General features: G+C 29.7%; 1 protein-coding gene across 2 annotated transcripts; it reads right to left on the bottom strand.

The window, feature by feature from the left end:
- Positions 1-9,465: 9,465 nt before the first annotated feature.
- Positions 9,466-18,523, bottom strand: LOC148203435 (uncharacterized). Of its 2 annotated transcripts, none has more exons than XM_088106172.1 (18): positions 18,192-18,523; positions 17,164-17,294; positions 16,626-16,708; positions 16,408-16,492; positions 16,224-16,310; positions 15,354-15,415; positions 14,983-15,176; positions 14,839-14,899; positions 14,275-14,452; positions 12,485-12,523; positions 12,328-12,389; positions 12,168-12,204; positions 11,194-11,243; positions 11,026-11,095; positions 10,371-10,446; positions 9,991-10,070; positions 9,840-9,908; positions 9,466-9,720 (listed from the first exon to the last, which is right to left on the bottom strand). In XM_088106172.1, exons 2-18 carry the CDS (start codon positions 17,269-17,271, stop codon positions 9,661-9,663), a joined length of 1,401 nt encoding a protein of 466 aa, XP_087962298.1. In that variant the 5' UTR covers positions 17,272-17,294; positions 18,192-18,523; the 3' UTR covers positions 9,466-9,660. The 2 variants fall into 2 exon arrangements, with proteins under 2 accessions (XP_087962298.1, XP_087962297.1); XM_088106171.1 differs by having other exon boundaries at positions 17,196-17,294.
- Positions 18,524-19,537: the final 1,014 nt, after the last annotated feature.

Here is a 19,537-nt window from a genome sequence, read left to right as displayed (position 1 = left end):
AAAATGAAATGATTCAAAGGTTATTATGCAATGACATTTTACATTATTAACTAATAAAAATCATCGTGATTATCATTATTATTATTATTATTATTATTATTATTATTATTATTATTATTATTTATTATTATTATGACTTCCAATATAACTATTTTAAAAGTTAATTACTTTTTATAATAATTTATAATTGATTGATATTATAAAATTATTTTACATATTTGATTTATGACCTATTTTCTTAAAAATGAGATATTAGTTGACTTTTCATCTGTATCTATATATAAAAAAATTAATTTTTCCTGTGATAACGTAAATTTTTCCTATGAAAACGTGAACTGCAAGATATGATAACAAATATAAAAATAGCAAATACGACAGAAGCAAGAAAAGGTAACAAAAATGGTGTAACTTCTACTCCCATCAACAATTATTATTTTAAATAATAATAATAAGAAAAAAAGAATATCTTAATAACACATAAAATCTTGACCGTCAATTACATGAAATAACATTATGGATGGATGTGATGTGAGTTGGGGAAGAAATCGAACTGTATTGGTAACCAATGAGAAGAAAGCATGGTGATTTATTGTTGATTTCTGGTGCAAGCATCATTCAGTTGGTGAACTATGTACTAATGTAGTTTGACTTTGGTAGTTAGAGGGTTTTCCATTTGGGATAAGACCTTATCATAATATGATTTCAATTGATTTGATATCGTATAATAATAATAATAAATAACAATAAAATAGTTTAATTAAACAAGTTTTATTAGTATTTTAATTTTGGTGTTCTACCACCTTATTCCCTTGCTGAGGTGGCAACATATTTGGTGACATTCTAACTGAAATTTAATTGTAATTAGGTGATCAAAGACAATGACAATATGGAAGGTTTGGTTATCAGAATTATCTTTTCTTTTTTCCTTCTTCTGCATGCCGTATAAAAGAGAAAACGTAAGAAGACAAAAAAAGAAATAATGGAAGCATTATAATTAAAAAATGTATATATACATATATAAATGTCGGTTCCTTTTCTTAATTATAATATGGTTGAAATTAATTTTATCAAATCTTATTCTAAATATATCTTAATGAGTTTTCATAGTGGTTACAAATAATTGATGTAGCCAATATTTAATATTTATTGTATATACATATATTTTACAACTTCAACGTCATTTTTTTCTTCTAATTTTTAATTATGGAAATTTTAATTATAAGTCTACCCTGACTTCCGAATACTCTATCCAAATTTGATGTTGTAGTACAAATAATAGAATAACTTTTAAAAAATAAAGTGGGGATTACCTAACTTGTAAAGCTATCTCTTTCGGCATTACAAAATAAAACATGGATAACTTTTCTCTTGTTTATGTAATTTTGGGATTCATTTTAATGGAGTTAGTGTATTTATCTTATTCTTTTCTTCTTACGGAAATTCACTTTTTAAAAGATATTATGTATTGTTTAATATGGGACTAGTATATTTATGTGCACATATGATAAGATGGGCTAGGAATAAAAGAAATATCATTATGATATTTTAAGTAGGCTGACAATGTAATTAATATTTATATTTTTTGAATAAAAACTTAGAAGTGGTATTTATATTTTTAAGTTTTCTATAAAAACTTAGAATTTGTCATTAGAATTATTACGACTCGGTCTATTATTAGATAATACATTTGATTTTATGATAACATGTTTTCTTTTGTTACATATTTATTATCTATTTAAATATGTGTATGCCTATCTTTTAATTAATTTTAATAAGCATTTATGTTTACATAAAATTTTCTATAAGTAAATATGATTAAATGATCTAACAACTCTAACATAGTTAATAAAGAAAAATATTACAATATAATTTTTTTTAATTATAAGATTAATCATTGATAATAATCGTATTGCTTAAATTAATTAATCATTTAAATACAATATATTAAATTAAGTGCAATCCATCCCAATATATAATGATCATATTCATGCATGCATTAAAAGTATATATAGAGTGTTTATACGATGACGTAAACAATGAAATATATAATTTGTGATGTTATATCTTTAATTTTATATTTTCAACACAAGCAAAAAGAAATCATATTTCCTATCAGAAAATATAAATTATTTTTATTATATCTAATAGTTTCACTAAATATTTCTTTTATTTTGTTGAGACGTCTTTCAAAACAAATCCATGATAAATAAAACTCTAAAATATATAAAATTATGATTAAAATCTATGAAAATTAACCGTTTTTAAAAATAAAATTGTAATAGACAATACCATAAAGTAAATATTATTATAATGTATATGATTAAAATTTATAGAAAGTAACATTGGATAATTTAATTTTCTCCTGAGTCTTGTCCAATGTTTTCTATTCAAGTTAAAGTTAATTTAATTCAAGAAAAGCAATGACACGTAATCTTAAATTCAATTCAAATATATGTGATTGAAACAGTTTCACCAAACAATGTCAATTACACTTTAAGAACATAAAAATTAAAAAATAAATCTCAACCAAGAAATCAAGAAACAAATTAACACTAAGAAGAAAATTAGAAAATTAACCAAGAAATCTAGAAAGTCATAAAAAAGAAATAAAGTGCAAAAAAAACTGAATTACAATATTAGAAAGCAACTATATTAAAGACAGGAAGAAATCAATTAGAATCTAAAATAGAAATAGAAATGGATTAAAATTGTTGAGTCTGAATTTGCTTGAAATGTAGAAGAAACCTTAAAAAGAAGTATGAAAGTAGAGAGAAAACTAGGTAGTGAGTAAAGAAAATTAAAAGTAGATATTGAGTAATTGTATATAATCCTAGTATACAATATTACACAAGACTCATACAACCTAATCATTTGCATGATTTTCCTTTGCAAATGGATTGTTCATTCAGTTGGTTATTGTTATCTAAACTACTTTTAATAGATGAAACTACATATGAACTAAAATAAGACTGAAATTATACAAATAAATCATTATTTAATTATAGTTTGGAGAGTGAAGCTTTTACAAATATAGAACATTCTCCCTATATCATTTATAAGTTGTTATATGATTAAATATTTTTAATTTTCGCTCTGGAAATTAAATTTTTATTTTTCTAAAATTTTTGAAATACAAAACACAACTTAGTCTATTCTTGGAGAACACTATCGAAGAACACATATTAAATTGTACTTAGTCTTTAATATTTTTGTATAAATTAAATTGAAGATTTAGAGATTTCAATTGTAAAACAGAATAAGAAACTAAATTTGAAAATTAACAAGATGAAAAACGAATCAATCACAATTCACACAATAATTTGAAAATTATAGTTTTCTAAATATTCAATCTAAATTTAAATAATTAACTGATTCAACTAAAATAATTTATAAGAATTAAATCTCAATATTGTTAAATCTAATTTGTATTAACTTATCAAATAAAGATTTAATTTATTCTTAATTTGAATTCTAATTTCAGAAATCAAGATCAGAGAAGAGAAAAACAAACTACGAATGAAGAAAAATCGATGAAAAACTTAAGTAGGCTTGTTTGATTTTGTTTTTTTAATTGATCCTAGAGATCCAATTTTCCATTACTTAATATTAGAAATGCAACAGGAAAGACAAAAGTGAAAATAAAGAGAAAAGAGAGAGGATGAAAAACTGAAACTTTGAAAGTTTTTGTCAAATGAACTTTATCTATTTATTAGTCTAATATAGATTCTGAAAACTGAAATAAAAGTGAGCCTAATCATAGGCTCAAATCAAGTGTATAAGTTCAACTACAAAGTACAAATTAATACAAGGAAAATCAAATTCTAGGATTCTTTAAAAAAAATAGTAAATTTGTCTGAACTTCTAAGAATCATAGAAATATAGGTATCAAAATCTAACAAATCGTATATTTATTTTAAAGTCTTTGTAAATAAAGAATTCAATGCAACAAATGTTAGCAAAAATAATATATAAAATGTAACTTCCTCCCAAGGGAACAAAAACTCTCTTTTATTAATAATGGTTACATTTTCAAAAGGCAGTGCCAAAATCATTTTGAAAGCCACATCGCATCCCTGCGTATATCAGAACTTATAAGTTCCTTTACCAATTATTTTCGACTTAGACTTGGGGTATATGTGTACTATACAGATCGATCAGTCTATACAGTCTACGCATCTCGAATCGATCAACCACATGAAAAGCCAACCTGGAATCCCAAAACAATGTTAGCCAAACAGTCATCAACTGACTGGTAAACCGTTCAATATTTTGCACATTAAAGAATCCATGTTTTGATTAAAAAGGTAAAAACATGCTTAGGAGCCAACTTTAATAAAAAAAAATCTGCTTCAAAACCTGTAAATACAAAAGTAAGGTAAGAAGGTAGGCTATTGCATTTATTGGACATTTAAATCTTATCTGTGATAACTTATTGGTATAATTGAAAAATTGACTTTGTATCTTTAACAAGTACCACCCCCTCGGACTTGGACGACTTTAAAGAGAAAGATTTGATAAGACATTGAGAAAAATAAACAATATATACCAAGATAAGTGACACAAAGTGTGAAGGTATAATTCTCGACTACTCGAAACATAAAAAGAAAATTATGGACAAATCAATAACAAAAAGTTGGATAAGTTAAAAAAAATTACACTAGAAAAATACAAATAAAATTAATGTTTAGAAAATTTTCAAAAATTTTCAAAAAATTGCATAAAATATAAATATATGATAGAAGTGAGAAATGAGACTATAAATTTGAGCCCAAAATAAGATGAATTAATTACTTATAAATTGAACAAATATGCTTTTGAATGAAAAATTACATTCTACATAAGATTGTTATTTGGTTGGATGAACTTTCTACTTATGCACGTCTTAAATCAATCTATATATTTTGGACTGATTAAATTAGTTCATCTCATAAGACTTTGTCATTTCACTTATGAATAAAATTTAAATGGTATATTAAAAAGACCACACGACAAATATTTATAAAGTTATATGGACTAAGGTTAGTCATTGTTATCCCTCGACAAGTGTAACCGAATCGTATCAAGTAATAAAACTAGTAAGACCAAGTATCGTTTTTCCAAAGGACTCGGCCTAGACAGTTAAGTAATTTGTTGATTATCTAATACTTGTAAAACTAATTCTTTGAGATTTCAAATGCAAATACTAAAAAGTAAATATGAATGCATGTATTGATCAATGAGAAAGAAGAAGCAAAACACGTGAATTGAAATATATGATGAGTATGTTCTTGGGGTTTATCAATTTCATCCTATCCACTCTCATGTATTCAAGAATTGATCTTTCATCATTAATGTTAATGCCACTCTCTAAATTACGAAGAAAGCCTAATCACAATCACTAGTTTATAATGTTTTGTCTCCTTAGCAATTACTCATGCATTAAAAAGCACATAAGCTTAAAGGCAACCAACCATCATATTCATATGTCTATGTTTATACTATTATTGGGAGAGATTTCTCAGATCTAGATTTTTCCGTATGTGTCCATATCGACAAAATCAATAATCATGCAATAGAATGAGTTAAACAAAACATGCATTGAGCAAAAAGGAAAAACCCTAACAATTAATGAAAGAAAGCATATATATTAAAGAACAAATTCAATACATGAGAGTTTCAAAGGATTACATTGATTCCCCCAACAACAAGAAAGGTTTAGTTCACCATATTCACGGTGAAAGTAGATTAAAAGCAATAAAAGAATGAAAGATAGAACCCTAGAAAGTTGATAAAGGAGCCTTAGCATCCAAAATCCTCCTCCAAGGGGTGAAAGAGTGTGTTTCTACTTCGTTCCAGCCAAAGATGATTGACCTAAGTCTACTAAACCCTTATATATTATTCTAAAAATTACAGAAAAGTAAGCCCAAGCCCATAAAAATGGCGCTCAGCGGTAAGTGCACGTCTTCAGTTTTGCCCCTCAGCTGCATTTTTTTCCCTCAGCAGTGACTACGGGACCTCAAAAACACTGCTCAGCGGTAATTTCCGTTAAGCGGCACTCGCGTCTTCTCTTTTTGTGCACTTTTCACTTCCTTTTCTGATTCCAATTTCTTCCTACTTCACTTCTTTCATCCAATTCATCTTAAAACCTGCAAAAACAAGAGAAACCAAGCACAAAACCCATATAACTCTCTTATTTCAAAAACATAAGTAAAAGCATGATTCCAAGCTAGTTTCTAAGTCATAAAGGTTGTCTTTAAGGTCAATTTTAAGTATTAAAATAACAGTTTTTCAACTGTTATCGAGTTTTTTTTAACATGTTGATTATTTTATTTTATTCTTAATAATATATTTATAATAATATTCAAAAGTTTTGTGATTAAATTAATATTGATTTAACTAATGCTATATCTTAATTATATTCATGGGTAATGTATTCCTGAATATTATGTAATTTAGTTTTTTTTAATTTTTTAAAATTGTGTATTTTTATTTAATTTTGATATAAAAAAATGTTTATGTTATATTAACACTATTTTGTAAAAACAATAACTTATTTGATTTTTTTTTATAGATGATTATCTTTAGAAAAAATCATTTCTTTGTAAATTTATATTTTAGATGTCAAAGTTAAAAACTTATTTCTATATAATCTTTTTTAAATAGTTTATCAAAATAAATTCATAAAAAGATTTAAAACACAAAAGAATTAAAAGAAAATGTGATTTTATAATTGCATTTTCAACTTATAAAAAATGACTTACCAAAACTTTTTTTTTCTATTATAAAACTAATTTGTATTTATTTATATTTTAAAAAAAATAATATTAGTAAAATATCATGCTAAACTTAAAAATTATTGGAAAAAAACAAATGAAAGAAATAATTAAAAATGCATTAAAAATGAACTAAAATTTAGTTTTGAGAAATCAGTACCACCCTAACACTCTCAACCTATTTTATGTGTGGCTTTGGAATTTAGATTTAAAAAAAATATATAACTTGATTTTAGAGAAAGTTAGGATCGGTCTATAAACTAGGACTCAAATGACAGTTCTATGTATACTGTTTTGTAGAATCTTTAGACTATCTTTGATTGGATAAAGTTTTTAGGGTTAAATATGTTTTTAGTCCCTAAACTATTGGCCGTTTCTGGTTTTCGTCCCTCTTTCAAAGTAAGGTACAATTTGGTCCTCATTCTTTTTGAAACGTTCGTTTTAGTCCTCGAAAACTAAACACTGTTTAAAATTTTGGTCCTCATTTAGCAAGAAATGAGGACTAAAACCAAAATTCCGAGGACTAAAACGAACGTTTTGAAAATAATGAGGACCAAATTCTACCTTACTTTGAAAGAGGGACGAAAACCAGAAACAACCAATAGTTTAGGGACTAAAAACATATTTAACCCAAGTTTTTATGATAACAAATATACACAAATCATTCTCTTATATAACATGTTATCATGTTATAACCATGAACCTGTGTCCTATCTTGTTATAACCATGAACCTATGTCCTATGAAATTGTAATTTCTAAAGAGTCAAGAAAGAAAATATAATGTTCTTCAATTGTAATCAATTAGTGTTTGCACTAAAAAGCAATGACCACAAAAGTTTGTTTTACAAAAGGAGAAATATTAAGTTTATATTTGATCATAATACTTAACACACATACCCAGCTTCTAATACGCTCATTTTTATAAGGAAATTAATTATTTAAACATTGTTCTAAAATTATTCATATTTGAAAACAAATTATTCTAAGCAAACATCAAGCTTCGAATAGTTGGGTTTCATATTATCTTGCATATATTTGCACAATATTTAATTAGCAACAGTATGCAACATTCTAAAGTGTGTGTGATCTTCCATTCTTAGAGTTAAGTAAAAGTTTGAAATAATATTAGGTCATATCAACACCAAAGAGGTAGAAGAGAGCAAGCTGAATGCCCAAACAGGAAAGTCCTTGTTTTAGACTTCTAAAAGAAAAAAGATCACAAAAGAAAATTTGGTGTTAATATTTTTAAAATATTTAAGAATTTTACTTTAGATATCTAAGAATAAAATATTTTTAAATTTTGTTTTTAGTATCATTTGCATGAGGTCTCCAATAAAACAAATTTTTTTAAAAAAATATGTTTAAATTTGTCTTATTAGACTTTTCAAATTCTTAAGCAACCTAAGTAATAAATTAGGTGTTAATAGAATAGTCATTGGTTTAGAGCAAGTTTTTTTTAGCAAGAGAGTAATATTTAAGTTGGAAAAGAACAGAAAAAAGGTCCTTAAGTTATCAATCAGAAATATGTTAAAAGAGGATTTATGCAATTGATTGATTGAGTTGTCAAATAAAGATGTGGAACATCAAAAGTTATAACTTGGACATGTTAATCCCATAAAAGTGACAAGTGGACTTGTAATCATATACAGTATAAATTCATATAAAATTTGTAACTGTTAACACCTTCATAAAGACTTTATTAGTTAAAATTAAGAGTGATCAGTGGCAAATAAAATAATTTGAATGATATCATTAATTACCGAAATTTACCGCTTTCTTTATAAAAAAAATTCTTTAGTAACCTCTTGTCATTTATCTTCCTCAACTATTAAATTTTCTACCCATTTGTTTATATTGTATTTTTAATTTCTTGTTATTACTTATTTTCCTTTTACATTTACTTTTTATTTTTAGTGTTCTCCACTTTCAAATTATTTACTTATTTGCTTACTTCTAACTTTTTAAAAGTTTTACCAATTATTCGTTTTTTTAAGATTTTAAGTAGTTGTTCATTTTTTTAATTTCTTACAAACTTTTATTTAGAAAAGCATTTAAAATTCCATTTTAATTATACTGAAATATCTTAAACACCAAATTCGTTACAAAAGTATATGAATTTTTCTTTACTTATGAATAAAATTTATGTTTTTATAATTATAAAAAATAAAACTTATACTTTAATTTAGTTTTAGAAATTGATTATGGAGAATGCATTTTGTTAATATATAAGAAACTTAACAAATTTAAATTCATAATTATAATATTCCTACCTTGAACAAAAATAACCCATAACATTTATTTATTGAATTTCGAAAATTTGCATCCATATAACAAATTCTCATTGAGACAATCTCAAAAACGTCAGTAGACGGACATTTCTTTTCTGCTGCACAATAAAACTTGTTTTCGATAATATCTTAATTATATTTTGGTACAAAAGACAATAGTATTATAACTTCCAATTCCTCCGAAGAATAAATAAATAAATAGAATGTAAGATCATATAATTTAAATTTTTCCATAAAAATATTTCATTATTTATTTCTTAACCAATGCCTTGAAGAAAGTAGCCAAGACTATAATATATAGGTTTGAAAATCTATACAAGACCCAAATACTACTAGTAAACTAAGGCAATTTAAAAGACAGTAAAAGCCCCTTTAAAGGTATTTTGTGATTTTAGTTTCTTACGTCAGTATTCTGCCAGCATAATAACTCAACCATTAATTATATATACTAGAAAAAGTGGGTTCAATCCTATGTTACACAAAAATGACCTCATCAACAGTTATTTACGAGGACGAAGAATATTGAGTGACTTGTAAATTAATTTGCAATGAACAAATGTTCATTTACATTTAACAAATATTCAATCGCAATAATAATGGAAGCCCTTCAAAGCTTGTCTTACTGAATTCTGCAGCCTTGTTCTTCTTGTCGGAGAAATATCAGGCCCCGTCTAATCCTCTACAAAGAAAAGGATCAAGAAATGTCTTTTATATGGTAACAAGCAAGCGTTGTATAACTACATTCAGAAACATAGAATTCAGCTGCAGAATAAAATGCATGTTAAAAAAGCCTAATACCTCCGTGGTATCTCTGATGCGTAGGAGATCCAATCTGTCCGCAGGCCTCCTATTGGAGAGGGTACAAAGCTGCAATCAAAGCCTAAATTAGTACAAAGCAATAAAAATAGTGAATAGGTGGTGTTTTCACTCACAAAGAAAAAACAGTTACCCAAAAACTAAAGCGCTCAGGGTCTTTTAATGAGGGCATCATTACTTCAATACTGGCGAGTCTCTCAAGTTTTCTTTGATCTGTATCACATTTCAGTAGTTTAGTAGTATTGGAACAGTTCATTGTCATTTGTAAAGGTGCAAAAAGGAAAAATAAGGTCACTCCCACTCAATAAAAATACCATAACAAAAACTATAGCATCACCAGAAAAAAAAAACAAATTTCTGTGACGGTGCAGGAAATATTGGTTCAGGTACTGCCCCCACCCCAAATTTTGTCAAAAGAAAAGGGTGATAACCAGCATATCTTGGTTTTAACTATATAACCAAAGTACAAAGGAGTCCTGGGTAAACATCATATACTTATGGTTTAGGAAATACCATGTCCTGCTGCTTCTTTAGCTCTTGCTATCCATGATCGAGCACTTTCGGCTGCATTACATGTCAATTCCAGTAACTGGGACCACAGAAGAAGTTATTACTTAGAATGGTCCATTGTTGCAGTACAATGCATTCAATACAAAGAGTCATCAAATTATGGTTAAGCTTTAACATTAAAAAACAAAGCATCAAGAAATATAAATTTTGTAAGGAAATCAAAGATCTCTTAATTCAAACCAATATGGGTAGTTTGCATGATCCTAAGCTCAAACACCATTTCCTCCCTTGTAAACCCAAAAAACATTTAGATCTCATCAAGTTTCCATTATTTCACAATTTGGTCATAACAGAATGAAAACTATTTGTTGCAGCAAAGCCGAAGTCAATCAAATTACAAACAATTCATTAATTAAATTAAATTTATAAACTCAAGAATGAAATTTTTACATTTCATCCATAATAACTTGTGACACCATTCTTTACTGAACTGTTAAATTTGCCAGTCTATTAACAGGAGTATTATCCACCACTCTATCGTATGAAGCCTGTTCACTTCAAGCTTATACATATATGCTGATAGTTCAATAATCTAGCATGCTATCAACATGACAGTGAGCTTATGAACACATTCATACCAAAATTTAAGTGAACTTACAGTATCTCTTTCACTAGTTCCTTCTGGTGGCAAAATATCCTGTATCCACTCAACCTCTGCAACCCGATACCTGCATACAACATTAAGAAATAAGACCATGTTTCCATGAAAGAGAAAGTCATATCAACAGCAAGAATTTGTGAAACATAACACCCAGAGACAACTCACCCATCTTGATCCCATGATCGGATGATTCGAAATCTCCTACGACTTTCAATCTGCATGTAGCAATACTTTCTTACACTTTTGAATATTTACAATAAAATTAAAGAAAAAACAAGTCTATTGTAATAGAATAAAGGTTAGGATAAAAAATTCTTAGGAGCCTCCAGTATCCTAGGACAACTAACACCAGTCCAGCAGTGAGAAAATAAAATGAGAAACAACGAGATGACTACTGATAGTTAGAGTGAACTTGTACAACTAGCCAATTGACCACAATATACTCAACTCCTTCAGGCAAGCATGTATAAACAAGAAAAGTTGTAGATTTCAATAAATTTCTTTCAGTCTTTGTCAAAATTCTCAGAAATTTTTACAAGGTAAGAACAGTGTAGCAGTCAGAATCATGACAAAATCTAGATTTTTGCTTTGTAATCAATAGTTAATAATTTTACAATCAACAAAAGACTTGTAAGTTAAAGACTACCCAAGCCTTATACGTTATATTTCTTTCATGTATTTAGTCAATGTGAGACTAAATGACCACTGATAGGTTTGATACAGTTTACAAAAGAAGGAAAAAAGAAGGTAGTTAGTACATTTGTAATTACATAACTGTAACAGACTATTATAAATAGTCTTATTAGGAGGTGAGCAGGCAGTTTTGGAGTATTTTGTAAAGGGAAAAGTTAGGAGAGACAGGCCCTCTCGAAAGATCTTGAAAATTGTTCATTATTGGTTCCTGTTCTTACCACATTGGTAGAACAGTGCTGTTTGGTTTCTTAGTGAACATCCAAGAATCTGTCTTGGAGTTCTCTTGTAAAGTATAGGTACCTATCAACCACCCTTGAGGATACAATTAATACAGGCCCAAAAGAGTCCACAACTACAGCAAGCAAGGGATTACAACAATTAAGGAAGCTTGTAAGATGTAGGCTGAAGTATACATAAATGCATTGAGAAATCAGTTAAATTCTCACCTCTATATAAAAACGACCATCTGGAAGTGGTTCACACCTACAGCATCATAAAAGATATTATTTCAAGCAAGTGACATACATGAGAATGGAATTCATAAGGGGAAGGGCATATGCATTTAAGATTTTCTTATTTTCACATAAAACAATGCCAAGCACCTACTCGGTGATTTCCACTTCACAGGCAAACTCGGCTAAAGAACCTGATGAAGAATCAAGTATAGCCTACAAGATAAAAAGACAAGTCACACAGTAACAGACAGAAATGGCCAGTGCTGTATAGCAATAAAGGGAAGAAAAGGGATATGTGAATAATCTACCATTCCCATCCGATGATTGCCTTCCATTATTCTTCTTACCTGTTTTATTTAAAAATATATAATAAATAAATCAGAGATATGAATATGATGACATTCAGAGTTTCATACTATCTGATACTAGTAGTATGTACAATCTATAATTAAGTTAATGGATTAAATATGCCAAATAAATCCCAGATTAGTATTCACTAACAGCTTCGGTGAAAAATTGAAAACGATAAATATAGCTCCCACACAACATATAACCAGTTACCAGTCCATTCACTGCCCTCCAAGTGTTGCAATCTCGCATTGATGTTTGTACAAGAGTAGAAGGATAATATATTAAGAGCACAATTTGTCCACTACTGTACAATTATTTTAAAGTGTAAATTACACTTTATCCCCTGATAGTTTTACAGGTTCAACTTACCCTCCAATACTTTTTGGACAACTGAACTCCTCAAAGATTTGGGTTAAAGTGAAAATTGTTATATTCATAATTAAAATCATGATTAAAAGGCCTAAACCAATAGGTAAATTAAGCAAAGATAAGAGAATTTGATTTTCACTTTAAACGAAACAATATTTGTCATTCACTATAATACATTATAAGAAACTGTTTCATGAAAATTTACTGTATACAAATAAGAATATTTTCAGCATTTTCACAGAAAAAAAATGTTAATTTTCTTCATACATTTTGTCAAAAGCAACAGTTTTTTTCAAATTTGATATCTAACTAAAAGAAAATAAGAAAAAGAACGTCCCACTGAAAATGTCCACCAGCATCCACCTGGCATAGCTAAACACCATTAAACATTTCATTAAACTGATAACACTACTAAACACTTGGGAGGCCTATTTAACTACTACTGCCCCATATACAAATTGGTAAATTGCATACAATCATGTTGGGTATGAATGAACTTAACTTGATTATCAGATTTTAGATCATAAGTTCATATCCCTAACCCATACCCATTTTGGGTGAAAAATATCTACTAATTCTTTTATTTCTGTTAGTAAGATGAAGAGTTGGCCTAAAAAGTAGATTCTAGTGTTAAAAGGGCATCGTGAATAATTCCAATGATAGGGATTCACTGACATTCCTAGTACAGCAAATGCTACCATTCATACAAACGTACTCAATTCAATGAAATTGTTTGATAATAACGGGGGCCTTCTATAGTTTTGCAAATGAGTTATTTCTTGGTTTTGTCTTGAATTCATTTACTTGTAACCACTTCTGAGGCAAAGTTAGCACCACCAGACATTTTAATAACCTCATAACCTTATTCCACAAATACAGTATGATAACTGTATTCCCACATTAATCTACTCTTAACCACTTGTAAGACCGTATTACAATTAGACAAATCAATAACCTCATGACACTAATAACCACATTTGAGACATTTAACAATTAGTTCCATGATTAGTCAAGCACATTTCGATAATTGTCTACAAAATCAAAGTAACCATTTTAAGGCAAAGTGGTTACCATATTTACACTAGTAGTTAAAACCATGCGTGATAGGTGGACACAGGTAGGAGAAATCCAAACTGTGAGTTGATCACTAAAGAAAAATCACCTATGCTTTTTGAATATTTATAATAAAGCAAAGAGTTTAATTGGTATTTCCTCCCTCCAAGTCCCAAGTACTAACCAACATTAGGCACATCCACCTGAAAAGACCCTACTGTTTCTTAACGACAAACCATAAGAAAACTAATCACCAACTGGCACATTCAAGATATATTATATTTCAATATTTTCTAGTAACTATCAACATCTGTTACCAACTCACCATGAGTCTATATCGAGGTTCAAATATATTGAGCGGAAACCTTTGACATGGTATGACAACATCCATGACAAAAAGGGGGAGTAAATCAACACCAGTGTTGGTTAAGCCATCCTGCTCTTGCTTCCTTTCAGCATATTCCTCAGGAAAGTTCTTTTGTATGATGTTCTTCAGTGTCACACTGAAACAATTGACAAGATATATTAGTAAAGAGTAAATGAAATTTGTTAGAATTTTTATGTGACCAAAATATTGGAAGATTAAACTGACTAACACATACTAATAAGCCCAGAAGAATGCAAGTTATAGGTACCAAAGAGCTTCACTAATAACCAGAATGGTGTTCAAATCACGCATTTTTTTTGTCCTTTAAATTTGGGGGCAAACATTGTCTCAATTTCATTAAGTAACTTCCTACTGCAATGTGTTTGGCTGGCTTTCAACCTACTATAGTTATAACAGTGACTAACTATCCCACTATAAACTACAAGAAAAATAAAGTAACCCAAATCTTTCATGAAGTTTCCATATAACATTAGGGCATTGTAGAGACTGCAGACAACTCACCTGATGGAACATGTTCTGGGACTAATAAACAGAACTGTCCTGCACAATGGGCATCTGTTTCCTAACACATCAGGACAAAAATCAACACGGCACAGAATATATCAATCACCGTAGAAAATATAATCAACAGAAGATATCACTAACCACGATCCATTGACTGAAATAGACATGAACGACAAAAAGAATGTCCACAAGGGGTTGTGACAGGTTCGTACAATAACTTCAGGCAGAGAGTGCAATCAAAATCATCATTACGCTCAGGCTGTCCATGTGTACTCATCCCTGTTGAACTAGATGAAACTCTTTCTAAATTTTGAAGAGATTCCCGAAGAGATTTACTACATGATATTGAAAGAAATGAAAAATAAAAAAATTTGTCACTTGTGATATAGTACGATAAATGACTATTGCAAAAGCTCTATATTTAGATATTCCATATAAATTTAGAAAACAGGTTTACACAACAGAAATACACACATATATAAAAGAAGGCAAGACTTGCAAATGTGTAATACCTAAAAGGATCAACTTGAAGGCCTGAAAGAATAACATCCCGGGCCTTTTCGTATTTCTCTAACTGTGAATTTAATACAATATCATATCAAGTTACATTCAAAATGAACATCATAACATAACATAGAAGTAGGGAAGAGAGACATATGTTAGGACTTGAGAAAACGATATGAAATTGACCATGGGCAAACACACACAAGTTGACATAACTTAGTGTTTTGTATAGAAACTTAGAAATCGTAAAGCACATACACAATAGAAGTCACTTATGGTATCTGGCTTTATACAAACTATGTCAGTTCCACTTCCGCACCTCCAAAGTTTAAACTCAGATCAATGAATCATAATAATAACGACTCTAATTAAAGTTGTCTACATAAACCATAGAAGACCCAGAACTTAACAAAAGTACATTTATAAATGTATAAAAATGTAAATAGGCATCTTTAGAATCAAAGTCGCCCAGTTTATTTGGTTTATTTGAAGAAAAACCCAAATAATTTGAATTACTTTCTTTCTGGTAGGTTTCTGAAAGAATTAACCGCATACTGTAAAGGTTCCTTCTATCTCAAAGAATTTCCCAGAATCACAGGCTATAAGTTATAACCAAAAACATTTGGGAATGTCCCTTGTTCATTTTATTCACCATAATATTAGCATGTCCATCTCTACACTTGCCCTTCACTTGAGTTCCCCATGAAGTAGGTACAGTCAAAAGGTGGGAGAACACTCCTGAACCCTAACATGTGTTAAAACACCAACGCATAGGAAGGAAAAACAATTATAGGATAATATACTTCATTTAAAAACATCAGGGGCTACCCCAACAAGTTCAAAAGAGATTATATGGCAATGCAGCATAAGAGGCTTACCAGGAGAAGAGCATTGGCCTTTAAAAGATATGGTTTTGCTGCATTACTTTGGAGTTCAACAAGCTTCTCAGCATCCTTCAAAGCCAACTGGAAATGGTTGTCACGAATCAGCTTAATATGAGCATATCAATTTATAAATACTATCATATATCCACTCGATAAACATTATGCAAAATAGACATACTTCAGCAAGTGTTGTGGGTTCAAGTCCACTCAAAGGCCTACATTCTGAAGATGATGGTGTTCTGCGCATGAAATATTGGCTAATCCTGATTGAAAATATCATGATTGCCATGAGACCACTGAACTATAAGAAACTGAAGCAAAATTATTTGGAAGATGATCAAGCAACTATGTTTGTAAATGAGCAATTCAAAACAAAATTGTTACACAGTGCTTAACCTAATATAAGCTGCACTTCGATTGCTGAGGATGATTGGATCACCTGATTTGATGTTATTGGCTCTTGAGTAATAATTGATTGCCTGAAATAATGGCGAATGCAACATAGTAAAGACATTGTATAAGCATCAAATTCATTGAGTGTGAAATACTTCCACAACATCCCTTTATTATGTTATGCAATAAGGCTAGTAATGAATGAGAATTGCATCTTTGTCCAAATTTGAGGAGTGTTTTTCAGAAATAAAGAATTTATGAAGTGGGAAAACATAAAGAACGCCCAAAAAGAGGAAAAGACTTAAGCATGACATTTGATGTTTCTCAAGAAAAGCATGAAGAAAAAGCCGTGAATTGACTGTTTGTCACGATAATGGACTAATTATATTATATTAAGCAGGGTTTGTTGCCAACACCAACTCAATTAACTGCCATCTAACAAGCCAGCAGACATGAGAATCAAACTCCAGAAAAGTGCTTACTGAAACCATGTAATATGTGCAGTCGGAGAATATCAATGAAAACCCCCCACCCAACTCACCCTAAAAAGAGTGTATATATTAGCAAACGAACCTCTTCCAATCTGTTCCCTCGAAACGCAGCATTGCCATTCTGCACAAGCTCGTACACGTAATGTAGTGTGTCCCATGACAAATCTTCTGATTTATTTTCCTGCAACCCAGCCAAAGTTCAGAGGTCACAATCAAACTTATAAGAGAGGAGCTACCAAATGCTCAAATGAGCCTATGGTCCTAGTTAGATGAATTTCTCCACAAGAATTCACAGAAGAGATAAAACAATGAAAATGAACTAAGTTTCGCTTATGAGTTAAAATCAACTTATGCACTCCGAATTCTCCCATTTAACTTCTTCAAAAAATAACAGAAATCATAAGTCGATGTCCTCTTATTCATTTTAGCTTCTTATTTTCTACTCCTACAAGTGCTAAACCTAAACAGGTCAATATCAAACAAAGAAGACAAAAAAATCTCATCTGATTATCAGAAAGTTATATTCAAAACACTGTGATTGCCAACACCAAGAGTGCGAGGAAGGAACGGATGTTTTTGAAAACAGAAAATTAAGTACGTTAATAAAACCGAATTTAGATACATAAATGGTTAAAAGAATAAAAACCGAAACACATTTAAAGTGTCTTTTCCTGTCCTCGGATTCACCACCTGAGAGTTAAGAGTTAAAGGGAAAAAAGTAAATCGAGGAAACAAGAGGACTTGTCTTTTGGCATGTCCTTCGCAGCTAGTGGACACGAAAAGAGGAAAGAGGCAAACAAAAGAAACAAGTCGGAAGAAAAAAAAGCTGTGCACAGCTACACAGTGAAGTAAAAACAAGCAAACGAAACGAAAAAAAAAATCAGCAAGCAAAAGAAAAAATCACGAATCCTCCACTCGAGTTCAATCGAATTCCAAAAATCAAGAACACTAAAAGGAAAAGACACGCACGCAGACATTGATGGAAGGACATTCGTAAAACGTGACCTAAAAGTGAAAAGAGCGAAAAGGAGAAGTGATCGCGGAGAAGCAATGCGCGTGTGAGAGAAGAGGAACTGACCAAAACGTAGTCGTCGACGTCGCGGAGGATTTGGTCGAGGGAAGAGGAAGAAGGGGAAAGAGAAGAAGCCATAGAGAGAGCGTTAGAGAAGAGAAGAGAAGAGAGTGAGAAATGGAAAACTGATGTTATGTTTATGTGTTATGTAATGATATGATGATGATGATTAGGATTTGGGTAGTTAGGGGCATCGTGTTCGTGCGTGGCTCCTTCGTTGCATACACGGACCAAAATCCACTACGTCTACTAGTGTTGGTGGGAAGAAGCGGGCAATTGAAAGTTGAAAATGAGAGAAGAAAACCAATGCGGATAGATAGGGTCGTTTGGTTTGTGTCAGAAGGGTTTGGCTTTCAAAATTAAAGTTATACGTGGAAATATATATACCCCGTGTGATGTGTGGAGATTGTGGGTGTGTTGGGACCTTCTGTTTGGACCTCAATGGAAGGAGTGGCGCACCCAAGCCATTCTATTTTTATGCATAGTTTCTATCACTTTGACCCACGCCTCTATTTTACATCATCTCTAAAATTCATTTACTTTTCCATATATATTTATTTCATCTTTCAAACCTTGCGTAAATTTATTTACACCAAAAACATTTCCTAATTAAAAATTTGAGGTGGTTGACTTTCTCATTTCCTTTCAACAGTTACTGACTAAATAAATAATCAGTGGTGTGAGTCAGAGAGGCCTTGGGGTGAAAATAAATTATTTTTTCTAATAAAATATTTTTCTTTTATTTTTTTTATTCTTAGTGTAGTATCTCTAGAGTATATCTATATTTGTATAACTATTTTATATCTAACATATAAATAAAATTGACATTTTTAACTTACTTTTGAAATATCATTGAAAAACTTAAATCATTAATGATATTAGTATATACCTAATGAAATACATTGAATTCTTTTATACAAAGGTAACTATGGTTAAATGCATTGAGAATGGATAAGAATTTGTGCGCGAGTGAGTCGGAAAGAGAGTGAGCGTTCACGACACGCCATTTAGTTGAAGATTTTAATCATATTTTGATTAGGTTAGTTTGAATAATAAATTCTGAAAAACGAATATTTAATTCTAAAAATGTCTTAATTCTTATTATTTATTCAATTTTTTAGATCTCAATTTTACCTATCAAAAAATTTAACTTTTCATTTTAAAAGTTTTAAACATTGCTCATTTTTTTATCAACTATATCCATTATGAATAATAAACTTAAGAAACTTTTAATTGAGATGAGTTAAGTTGTTTAGAAATTTAAAACGTTAAATTTAACAAAATTTAATAAAAAAAATAAATTAATGTATTTTTAAAGTTGAGAGAGACTTGAGTGGAGAAAAATTAATTTC

This window comes from Vigna umbellata, chromosome 2 (genome assembly GCF_029865625.1).
Source record: "Vigna umbellata cultivar VRB3 chromosome 2, Vumbellata_1.0, whole genome shotgun sequence".
Classification (NCBI taxonomy): Eukaryota; Viridiplantae; Streptophyta; class Magnoliopsida; order Fabales; family Fabaceae; genus Vigna; species Vigna umbellata.
The sequence above is the reverse complement of the archived record's forward strand: the minus strand, read 5'-3'. Positions and strand labels throughout refer to the sequence as shown.